The sequence below is a fragment of the Echiichthys vipera genome (genome assembly GCF_963691815.1).
Source record: "Echiichthys vipera genome assembly, chromosome: 12".
Taxonomy (NCBI): Eukaryota; Metazoa; Chordata; class Actinopteri; order Perciformes; family Trachinidae; genus Echiichthys; species Echiichthys vipera.
In genome coordinates this window covers 1,231,741-1,251,621 of record NC_139837.1, presented here as the reverse complement: position 1 = coordinate 1,251,621, position 19,881 = coordinate 1,231,741, and the positions used below count along the sequence as shown (strand labels likewise).

The 19,881-nt window shown below is 47.8% G+C and overlaps 1 protein-coding gene across 1 annotated transcript in view; it reads left to right on the top strand.

Moving 5' to 3' along the window:
- rragd (ras-related GTP binding D) overlaps window positions 1-19,548 on the top strand; it is a 28,914-nt gene extending 9,366 nt beyond the window's left edge. The window contains exons 4-7 of the mRNA XM_083923800.1: window positions 259-373; window positions 5,584-5,726; window positions 15,355-15,503; window positions 17,947-19,548. Of these exons, the coding sequence (XP_083779926.1) occupies window positions 259-373; window positions 5,584-5,726; window positions 15,355-15,503; window positions 17,947-18,095 (556 nt within the window). The 3' untranslated portion in view covers window positions 18,096-19,548. The remainder of the gene's footprint in view (window positions 1-258; window positions 374-5,583; window positions 5,727-15,354; window positions 15,504-17,946) is intronic.
- Window positions 19,549-19,881: the final 333 nt, after the last annotated feature.

Here is a 19,881-nt window from a genome sequence, read left to right as displayed (position 1 = left end):
TGCACACGGCGTCCTGACTTCCTGTTTGAGCCTGAGACATTTTCAAAGATACTCAGCCCTGAAAACGACTATAACTAAATCTGCACATTAGGCTTCTCCTTCGATGTCTCCAGCGTACTTCACACCAGCCGAACACGCGTTTGCACTGGAAGTTATAACACTGTCCTTTAAATCGTGCCTGTTGTGTTCTGTCCGTATCTTTACAAAGCTCAGAGAGATGAAATTGTGAGTCTTGATCTTTCTCCCTGGTGTCTCCAGCTTCTACTTAACCAGCATATACGACCACTCCATATTCGAGGCGTTCAGTAAAGTGGTGCAGAAGCTCATTCCACAGCTTCCCACGCTGGAGAACCTGCTCAACATCTTCATTTCTGTGAGTGATCCTGCAAAACCAGGCTGACACCACACAACAGGACACGGACACCGTGCACCTTACATTAGTGTATAATGAAGCTGAATCAGACACTTTACTCTTCCTCCTGTTCTTTAAGGGCGCCCTCCCACTGTGCGTCCGCACCCCGCCCCGTGCTTTAGGGTCCTTGTCCCCCCCTCCAGGCCCGTTTGTACTCACACTACCTGGGCCTCGGAGAATGCTTCTTGCTGCCTATACGTCATCACGCCGTAACACGTCACACGCATTGATGACGTCATGGCGATGCGTGGCTTTGTTTCCAGATCTTTCCGTAGACCTCGGAGTTTTTGTGCGTCTTGTCGACTGTTTTTGAATCTTTTCATCGACCAAATCTGCAGTAAACACTCCACCTCCGCATCACACCAACGTGAACCTTTCACCGCCATTGTTTGAAATGTCCGCGCATGGTCCCTCCTTCTTTTTTCTACGTCCCAACAGGCGCACAGGAAATGACCTCAGAACCGCGTAGGCCTCGTGCTCGTACACGTGCGCACGCTCGTGCTCGTACATGTGCGCACGCTCGTGCTCGTACACGTGCAAACGTGCTTTACTAAAGCCCACCTCTCCCAAACGGGCCGTGGACGGCAAACGTGCCGCTCCTAGACGTGGTACGGTTGCACTCACACTGGTCAAAGGAACCAGACTTTACCCGTGACACGTGCTGGGGCACGGTAGGGAGGAACAGTGGGAGTGCGCCCTAAAATGCCCTCACTGCAGAATGCAGATCGGGTGCCACAGTTGATTTTCATATACACATGTTATTGAATTTCATCCTTCATCACTGATGCTTCGTGCCTGTGGCCACCAAACAAACCAAGAATCCCACAACTTTCACTGATTCTCCAACTTTCAGCTGTTTTGCCGGAGCAACGTTTATATTATGCATGTCATACTAAATAAAACATCTGCAAATACAGTACATTCAACTTTCAGATGAGATCTTATTCCAGTCTCTAGGTAATATTCTTATTTGTGCTTGTTTCAGTCTTTGTCCATGTTGTTCACTGTCTGTCCAGCTGCCGTTACATTAGCTTAAATGCTAATGAGCTATAACAGCATCTAGTCATTCACTGGCCTTAAAGCCATCTCCAAGTTGATAGTGTCACTTGATACCATTATAGATTATGTGTGACGCCACAGATAGTTATTGTAACTGTACAATGTCTTTTTAATGTCTTGCAAAAATAGACTTTTTAATATTAGCAATATTTTAAGTGCTTGGCAAGAAGCTCGGCCTTATGACGGACGAAGACAGCACCTTTATACTTAGATTGATGATTCATCTGCAGATTAAATCCTTTATTTGATGAGTCATTTTTTTCTATAACATGGAAAACAATAGTGAGAAATGCTTGTTTGTTGTAATTTCCCACAGCGTCTTCACAGCGTTCAGTCTGTGACACAGATTCATTCAAAAAGGCCGGTCGTCCACGGACACAAGTGCACGTGAGGAGGGGGTTACGCCACGTAGCCGTGCTGCAGATAATCCCCTAAACTAGGACCCTTAACTGGCTTCTTTACACACTTTGGGTTCAGTCTTTCCCCGGTCCTACACCCAACATGTTTCCATCAGACACAAATACACTGAACGTCCTCTCATTAGGTAGTGATTTAGCTTTCGCTGCAGAGTAGCAGGTGCCTTCTGCAACTCCACAGACTTGGTTTTGGTCAGGGGGGGGTAAACCGGTCCTGGACGACCACTGTCCTGCATGTTTTAGGTTTCTCTCTGCTCTAACACACCTGAGTCCAACACACACCTGAGTCTAACACACCTGAGTCTAACACACCTGAGTCTGACACACCTGAGTCTAACACACCTGAGTCTGACACACCTGAGTCTGACACACCTGAGTCTAACACACCTGATTCTAATGATCTGCTTGTTATTAAGCAGCTGAAGCTCGTCACAGTTTGATTATTGTTAGACTCAGGTGTGTCAGACTCAGGTGTGTTAGACTCAGGTGTGTCAGACTCAGGTGTGTCAGACTCAGGTCTGTTAGACTCGGGTGTGTCAGACTCGGGTGTGTCAGACTCGGGTGTGTCAGACCCGGGTGTGTCAGACTCAAAGTGTGTCAGACTCAGGTGTGTGTTAGACTCCGGTGCGTCAGACTCGGGTGTGTTAGACTCAGGTGTGTTAGACTCAGGTGTGTTAGACTCGGGTGTGTCAGACTCAGGTGTGTTAGACTCAGGTGTGTGTTAGACTCAGGTGTGTGTCAGACTCAGGTGTGTCAGACTCATGTGTGTTAGACTCAGGTGTGTCAGACTCAGGTGTGTTAGACTCAGGTGTGTCAGACTCGGGTGTGTCAGACTCAGGTGTGTTAGACTCGGGTGTGTCAGACTCAGGTGTGTCAGACTCAGGTGTGTGTTAGACTCAGGTGTGTTAGACTCAGGTGTGTTAGACTCGGGTGTGTCAGACTCGGGTGTGTTAGACTCGGGTGTGTCGGACTCAGGTGTGTCAGACTCAGGTGTGTGTCAGACTCAGGTGTGTCAGACTCGGGTGTGTTAGACTCGGGTGTGTCAGACTCAGGTGTGTCAGACTCAGGTGTGTGTTAGACTCAGGTGTGTGTCAGACTCAGGTGTGTCAGACTCAGGTGTGTTAGACTCAGGTGTGTCAGACTCAAGTGTGTGTTAGACTCAGGTGTGTGTCAGACTCAGGTGTGTCAGACTCAGGTGTGTCAGACTCGGGTGTGTTAGACTCGGGTGTGTCAGACTCAGGTGTGTCAGACTCAGGTGTGTGTTAGACTCAGGTGTGTGTCAGACTCAGGTGTGTCAGACTCAGGTGAGTGTTAGACTCAGGTGTGTGTTAGACTCAGGCGTGTCAGACTCAGGTGTGTGTCAGACTCGGGTGTGTCAGACTCGGGTGTGTCAGACTCAGGTGTGTGTTAGACTCAGGTGTGTTAGACTCAGGTGTGTCAGACTCAGGTGTGTTAGACTCAGGTGTGTCAGACTCAGGTGTGTGTTAGACTCAGGTGTGTCAGGCTCAGGTGTGTTAGACTCAGGTGTGTCAGACTCAGGTGTGTTACACTCGGGTGTGTTAGACTCGGGTGTGTCAGACTCGGGTGTGTCAGACTCGGGCGTGTTAGACTCAGGTGTGTCAGACTCAGGTGTGTCAGACTCAGGCGTGTTAGACTCAGGCGTGTTAGGGTAGGGAGGAACCTAAAACATGCAGGACAGTGGCTCTCCAGGACCAGAAGTGCCCGCCCCTGGTGTAGGTGGAGGTTGTTATTCCTAAAGACGTAGAACGGTAAGTAGAGACGGCATATTCAGCCCTACCAACCATGCTTGACTGTCCTACCTGTCTTAGTGATGCAAAATCCCTTTTTTAATTCGAACCTACCTTTAATTTTGAACCACATTTGTCAATTTTAGCTGCATTTGGTGAGTGATGACCGTTGGTTCTGACGCCTTTCACTGCAGAAACTGGACCTGGTGAAGTTTACCACTGACTTCAAACACTCGTTCTCGTCTCCTGGGTTCTTTGCATCTCCTACTGAGACAAAAGCTCAAAGTGAACGTGCTCTAATGCTCTTAGGTCTGCAGGAGGTGGGGAAGCAGAGGTGTAAATCACATCATGTCTGAGATATTTCTACATCTGTAGGCGTGAGTGTGGATCAAATCAGTGGTGTGCTCGGTTTCTCTCTTAATCAGTAACAAAGATATTTATAGATTTATTTCTCTTTGACGCTGGAGTCAAACTTACTCACAGACGGCCACAGCTGCTTGCTCTTTACGCCTCAAGTTTATTTTTCTTCTGCAGAAAAATATTTTGCGATTAGATACAAAAGTCAAGTCAAGTCAAGTCAGTTTTATTGTCAATACTTCACATGTGTTATACATACAAAGGAATCGAAATTACGTTCCCCGCTATCCCATGCGTAGACATACATCCAGACAAGACAGAACATGACACCACCAGGGCAGACAGGAAATGAGTTCCTCATCCCACCGGCTTCGCAATATTCTTCTGTTGAATGTCTCAGTTAGTGTCATGAACGGTGCGAGGATGTAATACTGAGAGACTGGAACCAGATGCAGACACGGACACGGACACGAACACGGAGTAAAAGTACAAACAAATATTTAATATAAACAACAGAAACGGGAATAATTACAGGGGAACAAGGACACTGAAGACGAGACGGTCGAGAGAAACAGGAACGAGGAAATTACGGAGGGAAACAAAGAACAATAACAACAAATAACATGGAGCGATAAGTACGGGGAGAAACAGGAGCCAACCAACGAAGCGTTTACCAAGTGAGAACAACGGTCCGGCGCTGCTCGCCTGTCACCTCCGGCTTCTTATACTCCTGCAGGTGATCAGCGTAACTTGTTGCAGCTGAGGTGGAACCACGCCGACCTGCTCCTGGACAAACACACACAAAAGGAAGCGAGGAGGTACCGGATCTTGACAGTTAGGGCGCACTCACACTGTTCATCCGTACCTAAGAAAGTCTGGTTCCTTTGACCAGTGTGAGTGCAAGCGTACCGCGTCTAGGAGCGGCACGCTTGCCGTCCACGGCCCGTTTGGGAGAGGTGGGCTTTAGTAAAGCACGTTTGCACGTGTACGAGCACGAGCGTGCGCACGTGTACGAGCACGAGGCCTACGGCGGTTCTGAGGTCATTTCCTGTGCGCCTGTTGGGACGTAGAAAAAAGAAGGAGGGACCATGCGCGGGCATTTCAAACAATGGGGGTGAAAGGTTCACGTTGGTGTGATGCGGAGGTGGAGTGTTTACTGCAGATTTGGTTGATGAAAAGATTCAAAAACAGTCGACAAGACGCACAAAAACTCCGAGGTCTACGGAAAGATCTGGAAACAAAGCCACGCATCGCCATGACGTCATCAATGCGTGTGACGTGTTACGGCGTGATGACGTATAGGCAGCAAGAAGCATTCTCCGAGGCCCAGGTAGTGTGAGTACAAACGGGCCTGGAGGGGGGGACAAGGACCCTAAAGCACGGGGCACGGGACGGAGGCACAGTGGGAGGGCGCTCTTAGTCTCTGTTCTTAAAAGATTTTGAGGCTCTCTTGAAACGTTGGTGCCTCCCCCGACCAGCTGCGTGTAATCTTAGTCACTCAAAGCTCTTAACGGCCACTAGAGCTTAGTTGTGTTGATATGAATGCTTTGCCGTCAGTGACGCTTTCCTCTGTCTCTGCCTTTGTTTCCAGAACTCGGGCATTGAGAAGGCCTTCCTGTTCGATGTGGTCAGTAAGATTTACATCGCCACAGACAGCAGCCCGGTGGATATGCAGACGTATGAACTGTGTTGTGACATGATCGATGTGGTCATTGACATCTCCTGCATCTATGGGTAAGTCAATACACACTCTGTACGAACCATAACAGGTTCTGTAATGTCATAACCACACACTGTATAAAAAATAATAAGACCGAGCGGAGGTAGGCTAACGCTATTAGCTAAAGATACTATGTTGACCTCAAAGACTGTATAAAAAATGGACGTAGCGTCTCCGTCGGGGTCCGTTCTCTAACCTCGATCCAATCGTCCTCGCCTACGGGAGTCTCCATCTTGTCAGACTTTGACTCCACCTCATTTCCTCTGACCAAAAAAGGGCATGTATGTGACGTTGGGGGGAGGGGCGTACGTCCATCTGGCTGACGTTTACCTCCGAGGAGAAGTGAGGGCCAGAGGCTAGCTGTCACTCAAGAGGCCACGCCCCTAATGATTCATAAACTTTAACCTCCAATAAAATAAAAACTAGCCCCTCCCCCTCAGTGTTGCCATGGAGATCTGAGCTAAACACACAGACTAGAATGTTCTTTTGTCCTTAAACAGGTTTAATGATGCTGTGTAAACGGCCTGTTTAACATGGGGCTCAATGAGAAACTGCTCTGTTATGAAACCTGCCCCTAGTGGACACTCAGAGAACTGACGCTGACGGAGCTCCCCAGGGTTGGTTCATCTTCTTCCACGGTCAATTTCAAGCATTTTTTGACACACAAAGTCCATTTTCCAGCACCTTATAGTCGTGGTAAAGTCCATATTTCTACGAATACATTAAAAAGTATAATTTCTCAGGAGGGGGTCTGGAGTCTCCCTTAGAGAGAGGGGGAGAAGTTCAGCATCCGTGAGGAACTCGGAGTAGAGCCGCTGCTCCTTTGTGTTGAAAGGAGCCAGTTGAGGTGGTTCAGGATCATCTGGTAAGGATGAACCCTGGGCGCCTCCCTAGGGAGGTGTTCCAGGCACGTCCAGCTGGGAGGAGGCCTCGGGGAAGACCCAGGACCAGGTGGAGAGATTAGATCTCCACACTGGCCTGGGAACACCTCAGGATCCCCCAGTTAGAGCTGGTTAATGTGGCCCGGGAAAGGGAAGTTTGGGGTCCCCTGCTGGAGCTGCTGCCCCCGCGACCTGATCCTGGATAAGCGAATGCGGATGAAGATGAGAGATGAAAGATGAGAGTATAATTTCCAGTGTTGTCATGGAGATATGAGCTAAACATAATGATGCTGTTTAACATGGGCGTTTGCACACACACACACACACACACACACACACACACACACACACACACACACACACACACACACACACACACACACACACACACACACACACACACACACACACACACACACACACACACTTTCATGTGTGTTCTGTTTTTGGGTATGTGAAACTTCTACAGACGGATCTTTTATGTATTTGATCGAGCCGGAGACAGAGCTGTCTCTCAGACAATCTAATTAATGTCACCCTGTGGGGAGAGGAGACAAGTGACATGATGAATGAACAATGAGGCAAGAACGAGAGCTGGAAGTCTGCGGCGTGATCAAGGCCGATCACTCAACGCCGCTTTCAGCTGCAGAGACTCGTCGAGACAGAAACCACTGACAAGACCTGCAGATTTTACACACATCTGCCTTAGACAGAGTGAGTTATGGGTAAAAAATGTACATGTACTGCACGTGAATGTCCCTGATACATCTGTGGAGACGGCATCTCGCAGTGTGATTCCATAGCGAGGTACAGCGCGGTACAGCGCGGTACAGCGCGGTACAGCGCGGTACAGCGCGGCTCCACTCAGCCGGACGCGCTCTGCTCTGGTTTTCCATTAGCAGACATTGCGGATAGTTCGCGGTACCTGGTGCTTTTCTTGTTACCACCTCGGTTCTTGTTAGAGTCTGGAGATGAGGGGAGTTGGGAAGTCAGCTGCCTCCCGCTTAATCACACAGAGTCGGTCACATGCAGGAGAGATCAAGTTCAGACCGGTTTGATTCCCCAGGACAGGTTTTCCCTGGTGCCTCGTGCATCGCAGACAATTCCACCACCAATCACCTCGTTCTCACACTCACACAGACACGGCGTAGCTTTACGTCTTGAGATTCTTTGTATTTTAAATCAGATTGTATTCATGAACAGCACTCAAACTTAGGGCGCACCCACACTGTCCATCCGTACCGTGGACGGCTAAAGTCTAGTTCTAGCTTCTAGGAGCGGCGCGGTTGGGAGAGGTGGGCTTTTGTAAAGCACGTTTGCACGTGTACGAGCATGAAGGTACAGTCTACCTAGTTTACCTAGTTTGTGTTTTTGTGCTTCCATCGCACCACTGCACATGTGACGACCCCTATCAAACACGTACGACACACTGAAGGATGTTTCTGGTTTCACGCCTTGATGCAAGTTTAGATTAGCTCCTAATTAAGCTCCCTGCTGGAGCGATAATTGAAGTGAGAGTACGGAGCGTACCGGAGAGGATCTGCTGGGGGATCAGGGGTATAGAGAGCGTGCAGTGGGCTTTACTTCACTATCAGCTCTGCACTACTGTTATATCCAGTGTGTCTGTTCACTCTGTGCCTGAGAATGACTGTGCATGCTTCACCTGGACCACGGCAACGGGCCTCGTTCACTAACGCGTAGACATTCCTGTCTGAACATACGCACTTGGATAAGGACAAAATTTTCATGAATCAATCAGAAGCGTTCCACATCGACAGGTGCGTTAAGGAAACACGTTGGCCTGAGGTGTAACAGCGACAGCAGTTATACGAGAGAAGCGTGGAAGCAAAGGAGCAAACGAACCTGACGAGTGAAAAAATAATAGACCAGGAGAAAATGAAGGAAACATGTCGAGGAAAGGAGCCGTCGATTTCTAACCAAGCCCCGCCCACAGCTTCCTTCCTGTTTGATCCAATCAGGAAGCTCCGTCAGCGTCAGTTCTCTGAGTGTCCACTAGGGGCAGGTTTCATAACAGAGCAGTTTCTCATTGAGCCCCATGTTAAACAGGCCGTTTACACAGCATCATTAAACCTGTTTAAGGACAAAAGAACATTCTAGTCTGTGTGTTTAGATCAGATCTCCATGACAACACTGAGGGGGAGGGGCTAGTTTTTATTTGATTGGAGGTTAAAGTTTATGAATCATTAGGGGCGTGGCCTCTTGAGTGACAGCTAGCCTCTGGCCCTCACTTCTCCTCGGAGGTAAACGTCAGCCAGATGGACGTACGCCCCTCCCCCCAACGTCACATACATGCCCTTTTTTGGTAAGAGGAAATGAGGCGGAGTCAAAGTCTGACAAGATGGAGACTCCTGTAGGCGAGGACGACTGGATCAAGGTGAGAGAACGGACCCAGACGGAGACGCTACATCTGTGTTTAAACAGTCTATGGTTCTGACCCTTTACTGCAAACACAGAGGGTCATTAGTGCAATTCATGCAATCACAGAAAAAAATGCAGCAGATATGGGTAATAAATTGACCATGATGTGTGAAATATCAAGTACATTGAAATGAACTCCCTCTAGGAGCCAAAACGTGTGCTAAAGTGTCCTCTAGGAGCATAAACGTGTGTTAAAGTGTCCTCTAGGAGCATAAACGTGTGTTAAAGTGTCCTCTAGGAGCATAAACGTGTGCTAAAGTGGCCTCTAGGAGCCAAAACGTGTGTTAAAGTGTCCTCTAGGAGCCAAAACGTGTGCTTAAGTGTCCTCTAGGAGCCTTAAAGTGTCCTCTAGGAGCCAAAACGTGTGTTAAAGTGTCCTCTAGGAGCCAAGACATGTACTTAAGTGTCATCTAGGAGCATAAACGTGTGCTAAAGTGTCCTCTAGGAGCCTTAAAGTGTCCTCTAGGAGCCTTAAAGTGTCCTCTAGGAGCCTAAACGTGTGTTAAAGTGTCCTCTAGGAGCCTTAAAGTGTCCTCTAGGAGCCTTAAAGTGTCCTCTAGGAGCATAAACGTGTGTTAAAGTGTCCTCTAGGAGCATAAACGTGTGTTAAAGTGTCCTCTAGGAGCCAAGACATGTACTTAAGTGTCATCTTGGAGCCTAAACGTGTGCTTAAGTGTCCACGCCACTGAACTGGACATTTCTCAAATGCACATGTTTGAGAATAACACAGAAAAATGGATTTTTCACACATTTTTAGACAGAATCTAATAAAGAAGCCTGGACATTTTCGGTGACATTGGTCGGGACACACACAGAACCACACAAGCTGAATTATTAATGGTCACGATTCCTCCCCTGAGCCAGGTGATCCACGTTTGACCCGTGTTTGTTGTCGAGGTAATAGGGTGAAGCGTGCGTGTGTGTGTGTGTGTGTGTGTGTGTGTGTGTGTCTCATCACTGCCCGGGGTTTAAACTGAACTAGGCCACACTTTGCCCGAGGTGTGTGAATCTTTAACCCGTCACAGCTGCGTTGGCGAATGTAGACCCGAGGGCACAAACAGGACCCGGCTGATTCTGCTGTGGACGCCAGATGTTTGCAGATCATATTGATTTTATGTCGTTGTATAAAACAAACCATTTAGCTCACTAAGTAGCCCCAATGATGTGTGTGGAGGTGCTCATCTGAACCCACAGATAGATGTAGAGGTGGCGGTGGCTGCCATCGTTATCATGACAGAGCAGCTGGGGTGTGATCCTTCATTAGAGGCTTTGGTTAAAGGAGTCATTTCATTAATGGACGCCGCTCTGGGGAGAGACCTGGCACGCTGCACACTTAGGAAGCTCCGATGCGGCTCAAATATCCCTTTGCCAATTCTTTTGTCAGGGAAATTAAATTATTCTTTTTCTCTTTGACGACATGAATTAGTTCACATTTCATTAAACTCCCAATAGTGGTGCCTGTTGGAGCTCTTCAGACAATTTTTAGCCCTCGTTACGTTACATTTAATTTAGCTGATGCTTTTGTCCAAAGCGACTTCCAATAAGTACAATAACCACACAGAGAAGTTGGCTCTCAGCAGGAAACCGGTGGATTGTAACTCCAGGTAGGGAATGAGTCCTTACCCCAAGTGAAGGAGTTAAGGTCCCTCGGGATCTGGTTCACGAGTGAGGGGACGATAGAGCAGCGGGGGCGGAGCTGCAGTCGCTCTACCGCACCGTTGTGATGAACAGAGAACTGAGGAAGGCAAAGCTCTGGATCTACCCTCAGTCCTGGTTCCTACCCTCACCTGTGGTCCTGAAAGCTGGGTCAGGACCCAAAGAACCAGGTCCAGGTCAGGACCCAAAGAACCAGGTCCAGGTCAGGACCCAAAGAACCAGGTCCAGGTCAGGACCCAAAGAACCAGGTCCAGGTCAGGACCCAAAGAACCAGGTCCAGGTCAGGACCCAAAGAACCAGGTCCAGGTCCAAGCGTGTGAACTGTGTTTCCTCAGGAGGGGGTCTGGAGTCTCCCTTAGAGAGAGGGGGAGAAGTTCAGCATCCGTGAGGAACTCGGAGTAGAGCCGCTGCTCCTTTGCATTGAAAGGAGCCAGTTGAGGTGGTTCAGGATCATCTGGTAAGGATGAACCCTGGGCGCCTCCCTAGGGAGGTGTTCCAGGCACGTCCAGCTGGGAGGAGGCCTCGGGGAAGACCCAGGACCAGGTGGAGAGATTAGATCTCCACACTGGCCTGGGAACGCCTCAGGATCCCCCAGTTAGAGCTGGTTAATGTGGCCCGGGAAAGGGAAGTTTGGGGTCCCCTGCTGGAGCTGCTGCCCCCGAGACCTGATCCAGGACCAGAGGCTAAAGATGAGATGAGATGAGATGAGTAGTTGTAAGGCATTCTGTCATGAACGGTGCGGGGATATAACACTGGGAAGCTGGACCCAAATGCAGACACGGACACGGCGTAAAAGGTTTAATATAAACGACAAACAAACCTGAAACAGCTACAGGGAAACAGAAATACTAAGACTAGACGGTCAAAGGAAACAGGAACGGGGAAACTACGGACAGAAACAAATTGTCATGAACGGTTCAGAGATAACACACAAAAACGGGTGGACCCAATGCAGACACGGACACGGAGTAAAAGTACAAACAAACTTTTAATGATAACTAATAACAAAACGCAAAACACTACAAGGAAAAACAGGCAATACAAAGAATGAGACGGTCGAGGAAACAGGAACACGGGAAACTACGGAGAAAAAGAACAAATACAATTAGATAAACTCAGCGACGGGAAGCGTCGATGCGCATGGTCCCTCCTTCTTTTTTCTACGTCCCAACAGGCGCACAGGAAATGACCTCAGAACCACCGTAGGCCTCGTGCTCGTACACGTGCGCACGCTCGTGCTCGTACACGTGCAAACGTGCTTTACTAAAGCCCACCTCTCCCAAACGGGCCGTGGACGGCAAGCGTGCCGCTCCTAGACGTGGTACGGTTGCACTCACACTGGTCAAAGGAACCAGACTTTAGCCGTGGAGCGTGCTGGGACACGGTGCGGAGGAACAGTGGGAATGCGCCCTCATTCGTCTTTTGGGTGTTGCAGTGGGTCTGCGTTTGCATCCTGCAGAATAAGAAGTCTCCTGTGACTCAAAAAGAGAAAGAAACCCAAAAATATGAACCAGGACATTTGTATTCATCAGGTGGAACGAAGAAAATAATGTTTTCTTGTGTTTCTTTTGGCGTTTTAGTGAAATTCATTACAAGAGGAAATCAAAATCACTCTGTGTCCTGCTCCTGTTCCCATCTCTGTCTCTTCTCCTTCCACTTTCCTTCTTAGCATCTCAAAATGCACGCGGCTGAATACTAAGACCAGAGGTCTGCGTGCTGCCGAGCACACTGACAAACAAAGAAACAGGCATTGTGATTCTCACAGCACTCGCAGAGGGTGAAATGCCCCGCTGCACTGCCAAGCAAGCGGCGTCTCAGTGCTCCTGTGCTATTTGCATGTATTTGAATGAGCAAATATGCAAAAACAGTCAAATTCACAAAGGTCAGCACAACTGTAGCAGCAGCACACAGTCGCAGAGACGTTTTTGGCAGAGCTGATGGTGGTAATTAAGTGTGTTTATGAAGAGTGTTCTCAGCATCAGAGTGTGCCATTTACTTTTACAGTTGAGAGTTTGGAAACACCGACCGCACTGAGACGCTGGGATCTTAAATTCCAGGTATCCTGAGGGTGGTTCCTCTCCGTCAGGGATGTCTCTGCTCCTCCTCGGAGTTATGCACCAAAATCCGTAGGTAGAAATTCCTATGAAATAAACAAGATGACGGACCGAAGGACGGAGTACGCTGAAGTGGAAGTGCCAAAACGCACAAAAAACAACGTAACGTGATTTTAGCCACTTAAAGGTGACGGTTAGCGTCAGGTATGAAAACACTTGGTTAGGATCGGGAAATAAGTCGTAACGGGCCGATAGTCCATCACAGGAAAATCGGCAACCTGGAAGTGCAAACTTGCTCTACTAAAGCCCACCTCTCCCAAACGGGCCGTGGACGGCAAGCGTGCCGCTCCTAGACGTGGTACGGTTGCACTCACACTGGTCAAAGGAACCAGACTTTAGCCGTGGAGCGTGCTGGGACACGGTGCGGAGGAACAGTGGGAATGCGCCCTCATTCGTCTTTTGGGTGTTGCAGTGGGTCTGCGTTTGCATCCTGCAGAATAAGAAGTCTCCTGTGACTCAAAAAGAGAAAGAAACCCAAAAATATGAACCAGGACATTTGTATTCATCAGGTGGAACGAAGAAAATAATGTTTTCTTGTGTTTCTTTTGGCGTTTTAGTGAAATTCATTACAAGAGGAAATCAAAATCACTCTGTGTCCTGCTCCTGTTCCCATCTCTGTCTCTTCTCCTTCCACTTTCCTTCTTAGCATCTCAAAATGCACGCGGCTGAATACTAAGACCAGAGGTCTGCGTGCTGCCGAGCACACTGACAAACAAAGAAACAGGCATTGTGATTCTCACAGCACTCGCAGAGGGTGAAATGCCCCGCTGCACTGCCAAGCAAGCGGCGTCTCAGTGCTCCTGTGCTATTTGCATGTATTTGAATGAGCAAATATGCAAAAACAGTCAAATTCACAAAGGTCAGCACAACTGTAGCAGCAGCACACAGTCGCAGAGACGTTTTTGGCAGAGCTGATGGTGGTAATTAAGTGTGTTTATGAAGAGTGTTCTCAGCATCAGAGTGTGCCATTTACTTTTACAGTTGAGAGTTTGGAAACACCGACCGCACTGAGACGCTGGGATCTTAAATTCCAGGTATCCTGAGGGTGGTTCCTCTCCGTCAGGGATGTCTCTGCTCCTCCTCGGAGTTATGCACCAAAATCCGTAGGTAGAAATTCCTATGAAATAAACAAGATGACGGACCGAAGGACGGAGTACGCTGAAGTGGAAGTGCCAAAACGCACAAAAAACAACGTAACGTGATTTTAGCCACTTAAAGGTGACGGTTAGCGTCAGGTATGAAAACACTTGGTTAGGATCGGGAAATAAGTCGTAACGGGCCGATAGTCCATCACAGGAAAATCGGCAACCTGGAAGTGCAAACTTGCTCTACTAAAGCCCACCTCTCCCAAACGGGCCGTGGACGGCAAGCGTGCCGCTCCTAGACGTGGTACGGTTGCACTCACACTGGTCAAAGGAATCAGACTTTAGCCGTGAAACGTGCTGGGGCACGGTACGGAGGCACAGTGGGAGTGCACCCTTTAAGAATCGTTTTCTGTCAGGATCCCTGTCCTGTCAGTCCTGCCCTTCTCCAATGGCGCTTGTGTTTGTCTCCCTCTGTCTGTTCTTCCCTGCATGTGTCTTCCCTCTCAGTGTTTGTGTGTCTGGAGCTGGAAGGCGTGGTTCTGATTCCACTAATCACCTTCTGCAGCTTAAAGAGGCGGATGTGGGACAAGAGAAGTCAACTCTTCTTCCCTTGAGAAGAACCTCCATCAAAGCCTCCGTCTCGGCAACAGCTAGCAGTCCTCGATCTAAGGAAGCCGAGTCCGAGGCTTGATCAGGGGACTGCTAGCTGTCACCGAGGCTTGATCTGGCGACAGCTAGCTGTCCCCGAGATCGAGGCCTCGATCTGGGGACTGCTAGCTGTTGCCTAGACCGGGGCCTCGATCTGGGGAGACCGAGGCCTCGATCTCGGGACTGCTAGCTGTCGCCGAGACCAAGGCCTCGATCTGGGGACTGCTAGCTGTCGGCGAGACCGAGGCTTGATCTGGGGACTGCTAGCTGTCGCCGAGTCCGAGGCTTCATCTTGGGGCTTGATCTGGGGACTGCTAGCTGTCGCCGAGACCGAGGCTTCATCTGGGGACTGCTAGCTGTCGCCGAGACCAAGGCCTCGATCTGGGGACTGCTAGCTGTCGCCGAGACCGAGGCCTCGATCTGGTAGCGGTACCGCACGTTACTTCTTCTACGGGGAAAATAGAGTCGGCGGCTGCTCACCGTAGTTGAGACCTGTTGTGGCTCAATATTGGTCCATATATAAGGAGCACCGGGTTATAAGGAGCACTGTCGGCTTTGGAGACATTTGAAGGTTTTTAGGTGAAACTTATAGTGAAGAAAATACCGTAGTGAATAAACACCAGCTTGACCTGCGTACCTCCGTATCTGAGTCGTCAATCCTGCCCAGGTCTGACAGTAACGTGCCATTCATGCTGCTATCAGCGTCTGTAATCCATTCTTTGTCTATTTGCCCATGAATGTTTCCTGGAACATCTCCTTAGCTCCGTCCCTGTTTCCGATGATTCATTGTTTGCGTGTGTTTCTGTCTCCTCTCGTCAGTCTGACAGACAGCGAAGCCGGTTTACCCTACGACCAGGACTCGATGGCCATCATCCACCTTAACAACACTACGGTCATGTACCTGAAGGAGGTCACCAAATTCCTCGCCATCGTCTGTTTCGTCCGCAAGGAGAGTTTTGAGAGAAAAGGTCAGAACATTTACAGTAAATAATCTTTCTGGTGTGAGCTCGTTTTCCTGGCAGGTGATCCTTGTAAGCATTGATCACCTGCCTCTCTGTATATGAACCCGGTACTGAGCCTCACTCGGTGCCGGATCATACCCTCAACATACCCTGATATCTCCCTGCGTACCTGTTCCTCTTGTGTCCGTTCATCGTGTCACTTTGTATCAGTTCTCTTCGTGTTGTTACCTTTGTGTTTAAAGCACCTTTTGTAAATAAGGTTTATTACATTTGTTAATAGCGTCTCCTGCATTTGGGTCCCCTCCTCCGTGTATTCTCCGTCATCACACGTGACAATACGTTTCAGTTGTGTCTCAGTTTGATTTGCGTCCTTATTTGCTCACATGGTTTATGTAAACGTCTGCTGGATGTTCATGAATGAATGCAATCATTCAAATATGAAAAGAAGCTGGTTATTGCTGCGTCTCATCATCATCTGTTATTCAATTCAATCCTTTTCTGTTTGCACACTGAGTAGTGCTCATGCGGTTCCTTCATGCTGCGTTTTGTCCTTATTTTCCCTTTGGTTGTAAAGTCGACTTTGTGCTCGATGACTGACAACGGGAGCGTTTTCTCCCCTCTGACATTAAAAGTCACCATGGAGACCGTCTCTCTTTCTCAGCCTCGTGTCTGAAGAGAAATGTTTGTGAGTGCGTCGCAGCTTCTAAGCCTCCGACCTTTCTAATTGTACCTCTGTTAGAATAATTGTACATAAAGTAATCCCATATTTACTCCAATTATCTTTACATTTAAACTAACATTACTTGGTGTGTGTGTAGCCAATTCGTGCTGAGTGGATGCAGGTCAAGGAAATCAGATAAGCGTGACTGTTAATGAGTCACCAAAAGGGGGGTCTGTGAAAACACCGACCCTGCTCAACTGATTAAGGACAGGATATGTCTTGAGTTGCAGTTGTGTGACCCTCACCTTAAGAATGGTAATTCATTGTTAACATTGTAACCACACCAAAAGCCAATAAAATGAATGCGCTCGGCAGTGTGTGCTTCAGAGCGGTAGGAGATTTGTAACTGAGCGCATCTCTGTCCGTTCTCCTTGCAAGTAAAATAACTCTTGTCTTTCTCTCTTTTGTTAAGTTTCGGGTGTTTTAGGTTGTTTTAACCTGACAACCTCCTTTTACCTTTAGCTTCTGTCTCTGTCTCTGTCATCATTAGTGCTGACAAACGCTTTAAAGAACAAGCTTATGAGCTGCACGCTTTGTGATTAATCTTAGTTATTGCCATGTAAAGTGGAGACTCGTGGAGCTTTGTCAAAAATAAAGCAGACTTCTGTGTCTCATGGTTTCTCAGTATGGAGCTGCAGGTCGTTTGCTTCGGTGTTTATCCAGGTTTGATCCGTTGGTTTGATTTGGAAAAGGAGGAAAGTAAAGCAGGATCCTTCCCGAGCGTCACAACAGCTCGTTTTCCTCTCTTGCTGGTTGCCATAACAACTGTAAAATCGCGCTAATGCGGTCCAAGTTTGTCTGTTTTTGTTCTTCCCCAAAACAGTGATTAGCTCGGGGCAGCATGGTGAAGGCATTCAAAGGTCTTTTTTAACCACTAACGCTGCTGAAAATAACAGCAAACCTCTGCAGCAGCATGAGAAGAGTCCCTACACACACAACAAAGCACTTTACAAGCATTTACAGGTGCTTTTTCTTTCTTTTCTAGCACCGTACAGCTGAGGTGAACTCCATATCTGTATCCAGAATAAACCTCAGTACCACAAAAAATGCAAAATGACAAAAAATAGATGCAAAACCACCATAAAAAAATACAAAACCACCACAAAAAGATACAAACTGACTGAAAATAGATGCAAAACCACCACAAAAAGATGCAAAATGACTAAAAATAGATGCAAAACCACCACAAAAAGATGCAAAATGACTAAAAATAGATGCAAAACCACCATAAAAAGATGCAAAATGAGTAAAAATAGATGCAAAACCACCACAAAAAGATGCAAAATGAGTAAAAATAGATGCAAAACCACCACAAAAAGATGCAAAATGACTAAACAGGCGCAGAGGAAATGACCTCAGAACCGGCGTAGGCCTCGAGCTCGTACACGTGCGCACGCTCGTGCTCGTACACGTGCAAACGTGCTTTACTAAAGCCCACCTCTCCCAAACGGGCCGTGGACGGCAAGCGTGCCGCTCCTAGACGTGGTACGGTTGCACTCACACTGGTCAAAGGAACCAGACTTTAGCCGTGAAACCACCTGGGGCACGGGACGGAGGGACAGTGGGAGTGCGCTCTTAAAGACGTGCACGCAGGTTGAAAACTGCAGCACTGTTGTGTCCGTCTCAGCCTGAGTGGTGTTAGAACCAAAGTCTGACACGTGTCCACGTCTGTACGCTGTAACTGTATTATTATCTGACCTGTGACGGACTTCTCTCTGTCCCTCACAGGACTCATCGACTACAATTTCCACTGCTTCAAGAAAGCCATCCAGGAAGTGTTTGACGTCCGAGTGCAGGTCCAACAGAACCGTAAGCTCCTCAGTCAAAGGAGGTGGAGTAAACTGACTCTGACCAACGGAGCGGTCCAGCCCCACTGAGGCTGACGCCGTCACACCTGAGCTGCAGCCTGACACACGGACTCCACTCTCATTCAGAGCGGCACTTCGCGTTCTTTCATCCTGTTGGGATTCGCTCAGACGGTCCGCGGAGACTCCGACCTTCGTCTCTGTCCCCAGGAGCCGCGGAGGAAACACTCAGACTGACTCTGTCACTGCACAAACCTTTTTTAGGGCTTCACTCGAAGTAAAGAGGCCGATTCATTTGGCCTCATGCGTAAATGTTTCCTTATTTCCTCGTGTGTTGGTTAGCACTGTCGCCTCACAGCGAGAGGGCTCCTGGTTTGAATCCCAGCTGGGTCCCTTCTGTGTGGAGTTTGCATGTTGTCCCCGTGTCTGCGTGGGTTTTCTCCGGGTTCTCCGGTTTCCTCCCACAGTCCAAAGACGTGCAGGTGTTGGGTTCATTGATGACTCTAAATCACCCGTAGGTGTGAATGGTTGTCTGTCTCTGTTCGTCTCTATGTGTCCTGTGATAGACTGGCGTCCTGTCCAGGGTGGACCCCGCCTCACGCCCGATGTCAGCTGGGTTCGGGCCCACGACCCCGACAGGGACAAGAGGCTGAAGATGAATGAATGAATGTTGTTGCACAAAGCTCTGAGAGGAAACTAAACCCTGTGTGGGCTTCATGCAGTGCGGTGATGCATCGTGTTAATATGTTCTGCTGTGTTTTCATGAAGTCAGCAGCTCTTTGACGTCATTTATTAATAATCTTTTCATCGTTATTACTTTTTAACAGTAAGTTAGCTTAGTAAGCTCTTGTGCATATTTGCTTAAAGTGCAACTCCGGCGTAAAATCATTCCAGGGTCTTTTTCTGCAAATAAGCCAACGAGACAAAATGTGTGTGTCTGAACGATTAACGGAGAAATCCTGGAGAGTCGGACACGCTTTGGATAAACTCTGGGTTCTCTAACTATGGTTAAGTCCATTACAGTGGATTAACAAAGTCAATACTTGTATAAAATATCCAAACATGGTGAAAAATGTCTTTAAATGTTAAAAATATTCAGTTTAATGTGAAATCAAACAGAGAAAATCACAGATTTGCAGGTTTCAGAGGCTGAAAACAGCCATTTCTGATGAAAACTAGAAAAAAAACTACTTCATGGATGATTTCATGTGATATTATATAAACATAAACAATATTAAATCAGTTAATGGATCCAAATGTGACCAGAGAAAGTGCTTGAATGTACGCAGGGTTTCTGCAGCTTTAACTAAAGTCACATTCAAGCATTTCCTGTCACTCTTTTAATAAACTCCACAAAAAGACTCAAAACCGCCACAAAAAGATACAAAACCACCACAAACAGATGGAAAACCACCAAGAACAGATGGAAAACCACCAAAAACCACCACAAAAAGATACAAAACCACCACAAAAAGACTCAAAACCACCACAAAAAGATACAAAACCACCACAAAAAGACTCAAAACCACCACAAAAAGATACAAAACCACCACAAAAAGACTCAAAACCACCACAAAAAGATACAAAACCACCACAAAAAGACTCAAAACCACCACAAAAAGATGCAAAACCACCACAAAAAGATACAAAATCGCCACAAAAAGACTCAAAACCACCACAAAAAGACTCAAAACCACCACAAAACGACACAAAACCACCACAAAAAGACTCAAAACCACCACAAAAAGACTCAAAACCACCACAAAAAGATACAAAACCACCACAAAAAGATACAAAACCACCACAAAAAGATACAAAACCACCACAAATGACACAAAACCACCACAAAAAGACTCAA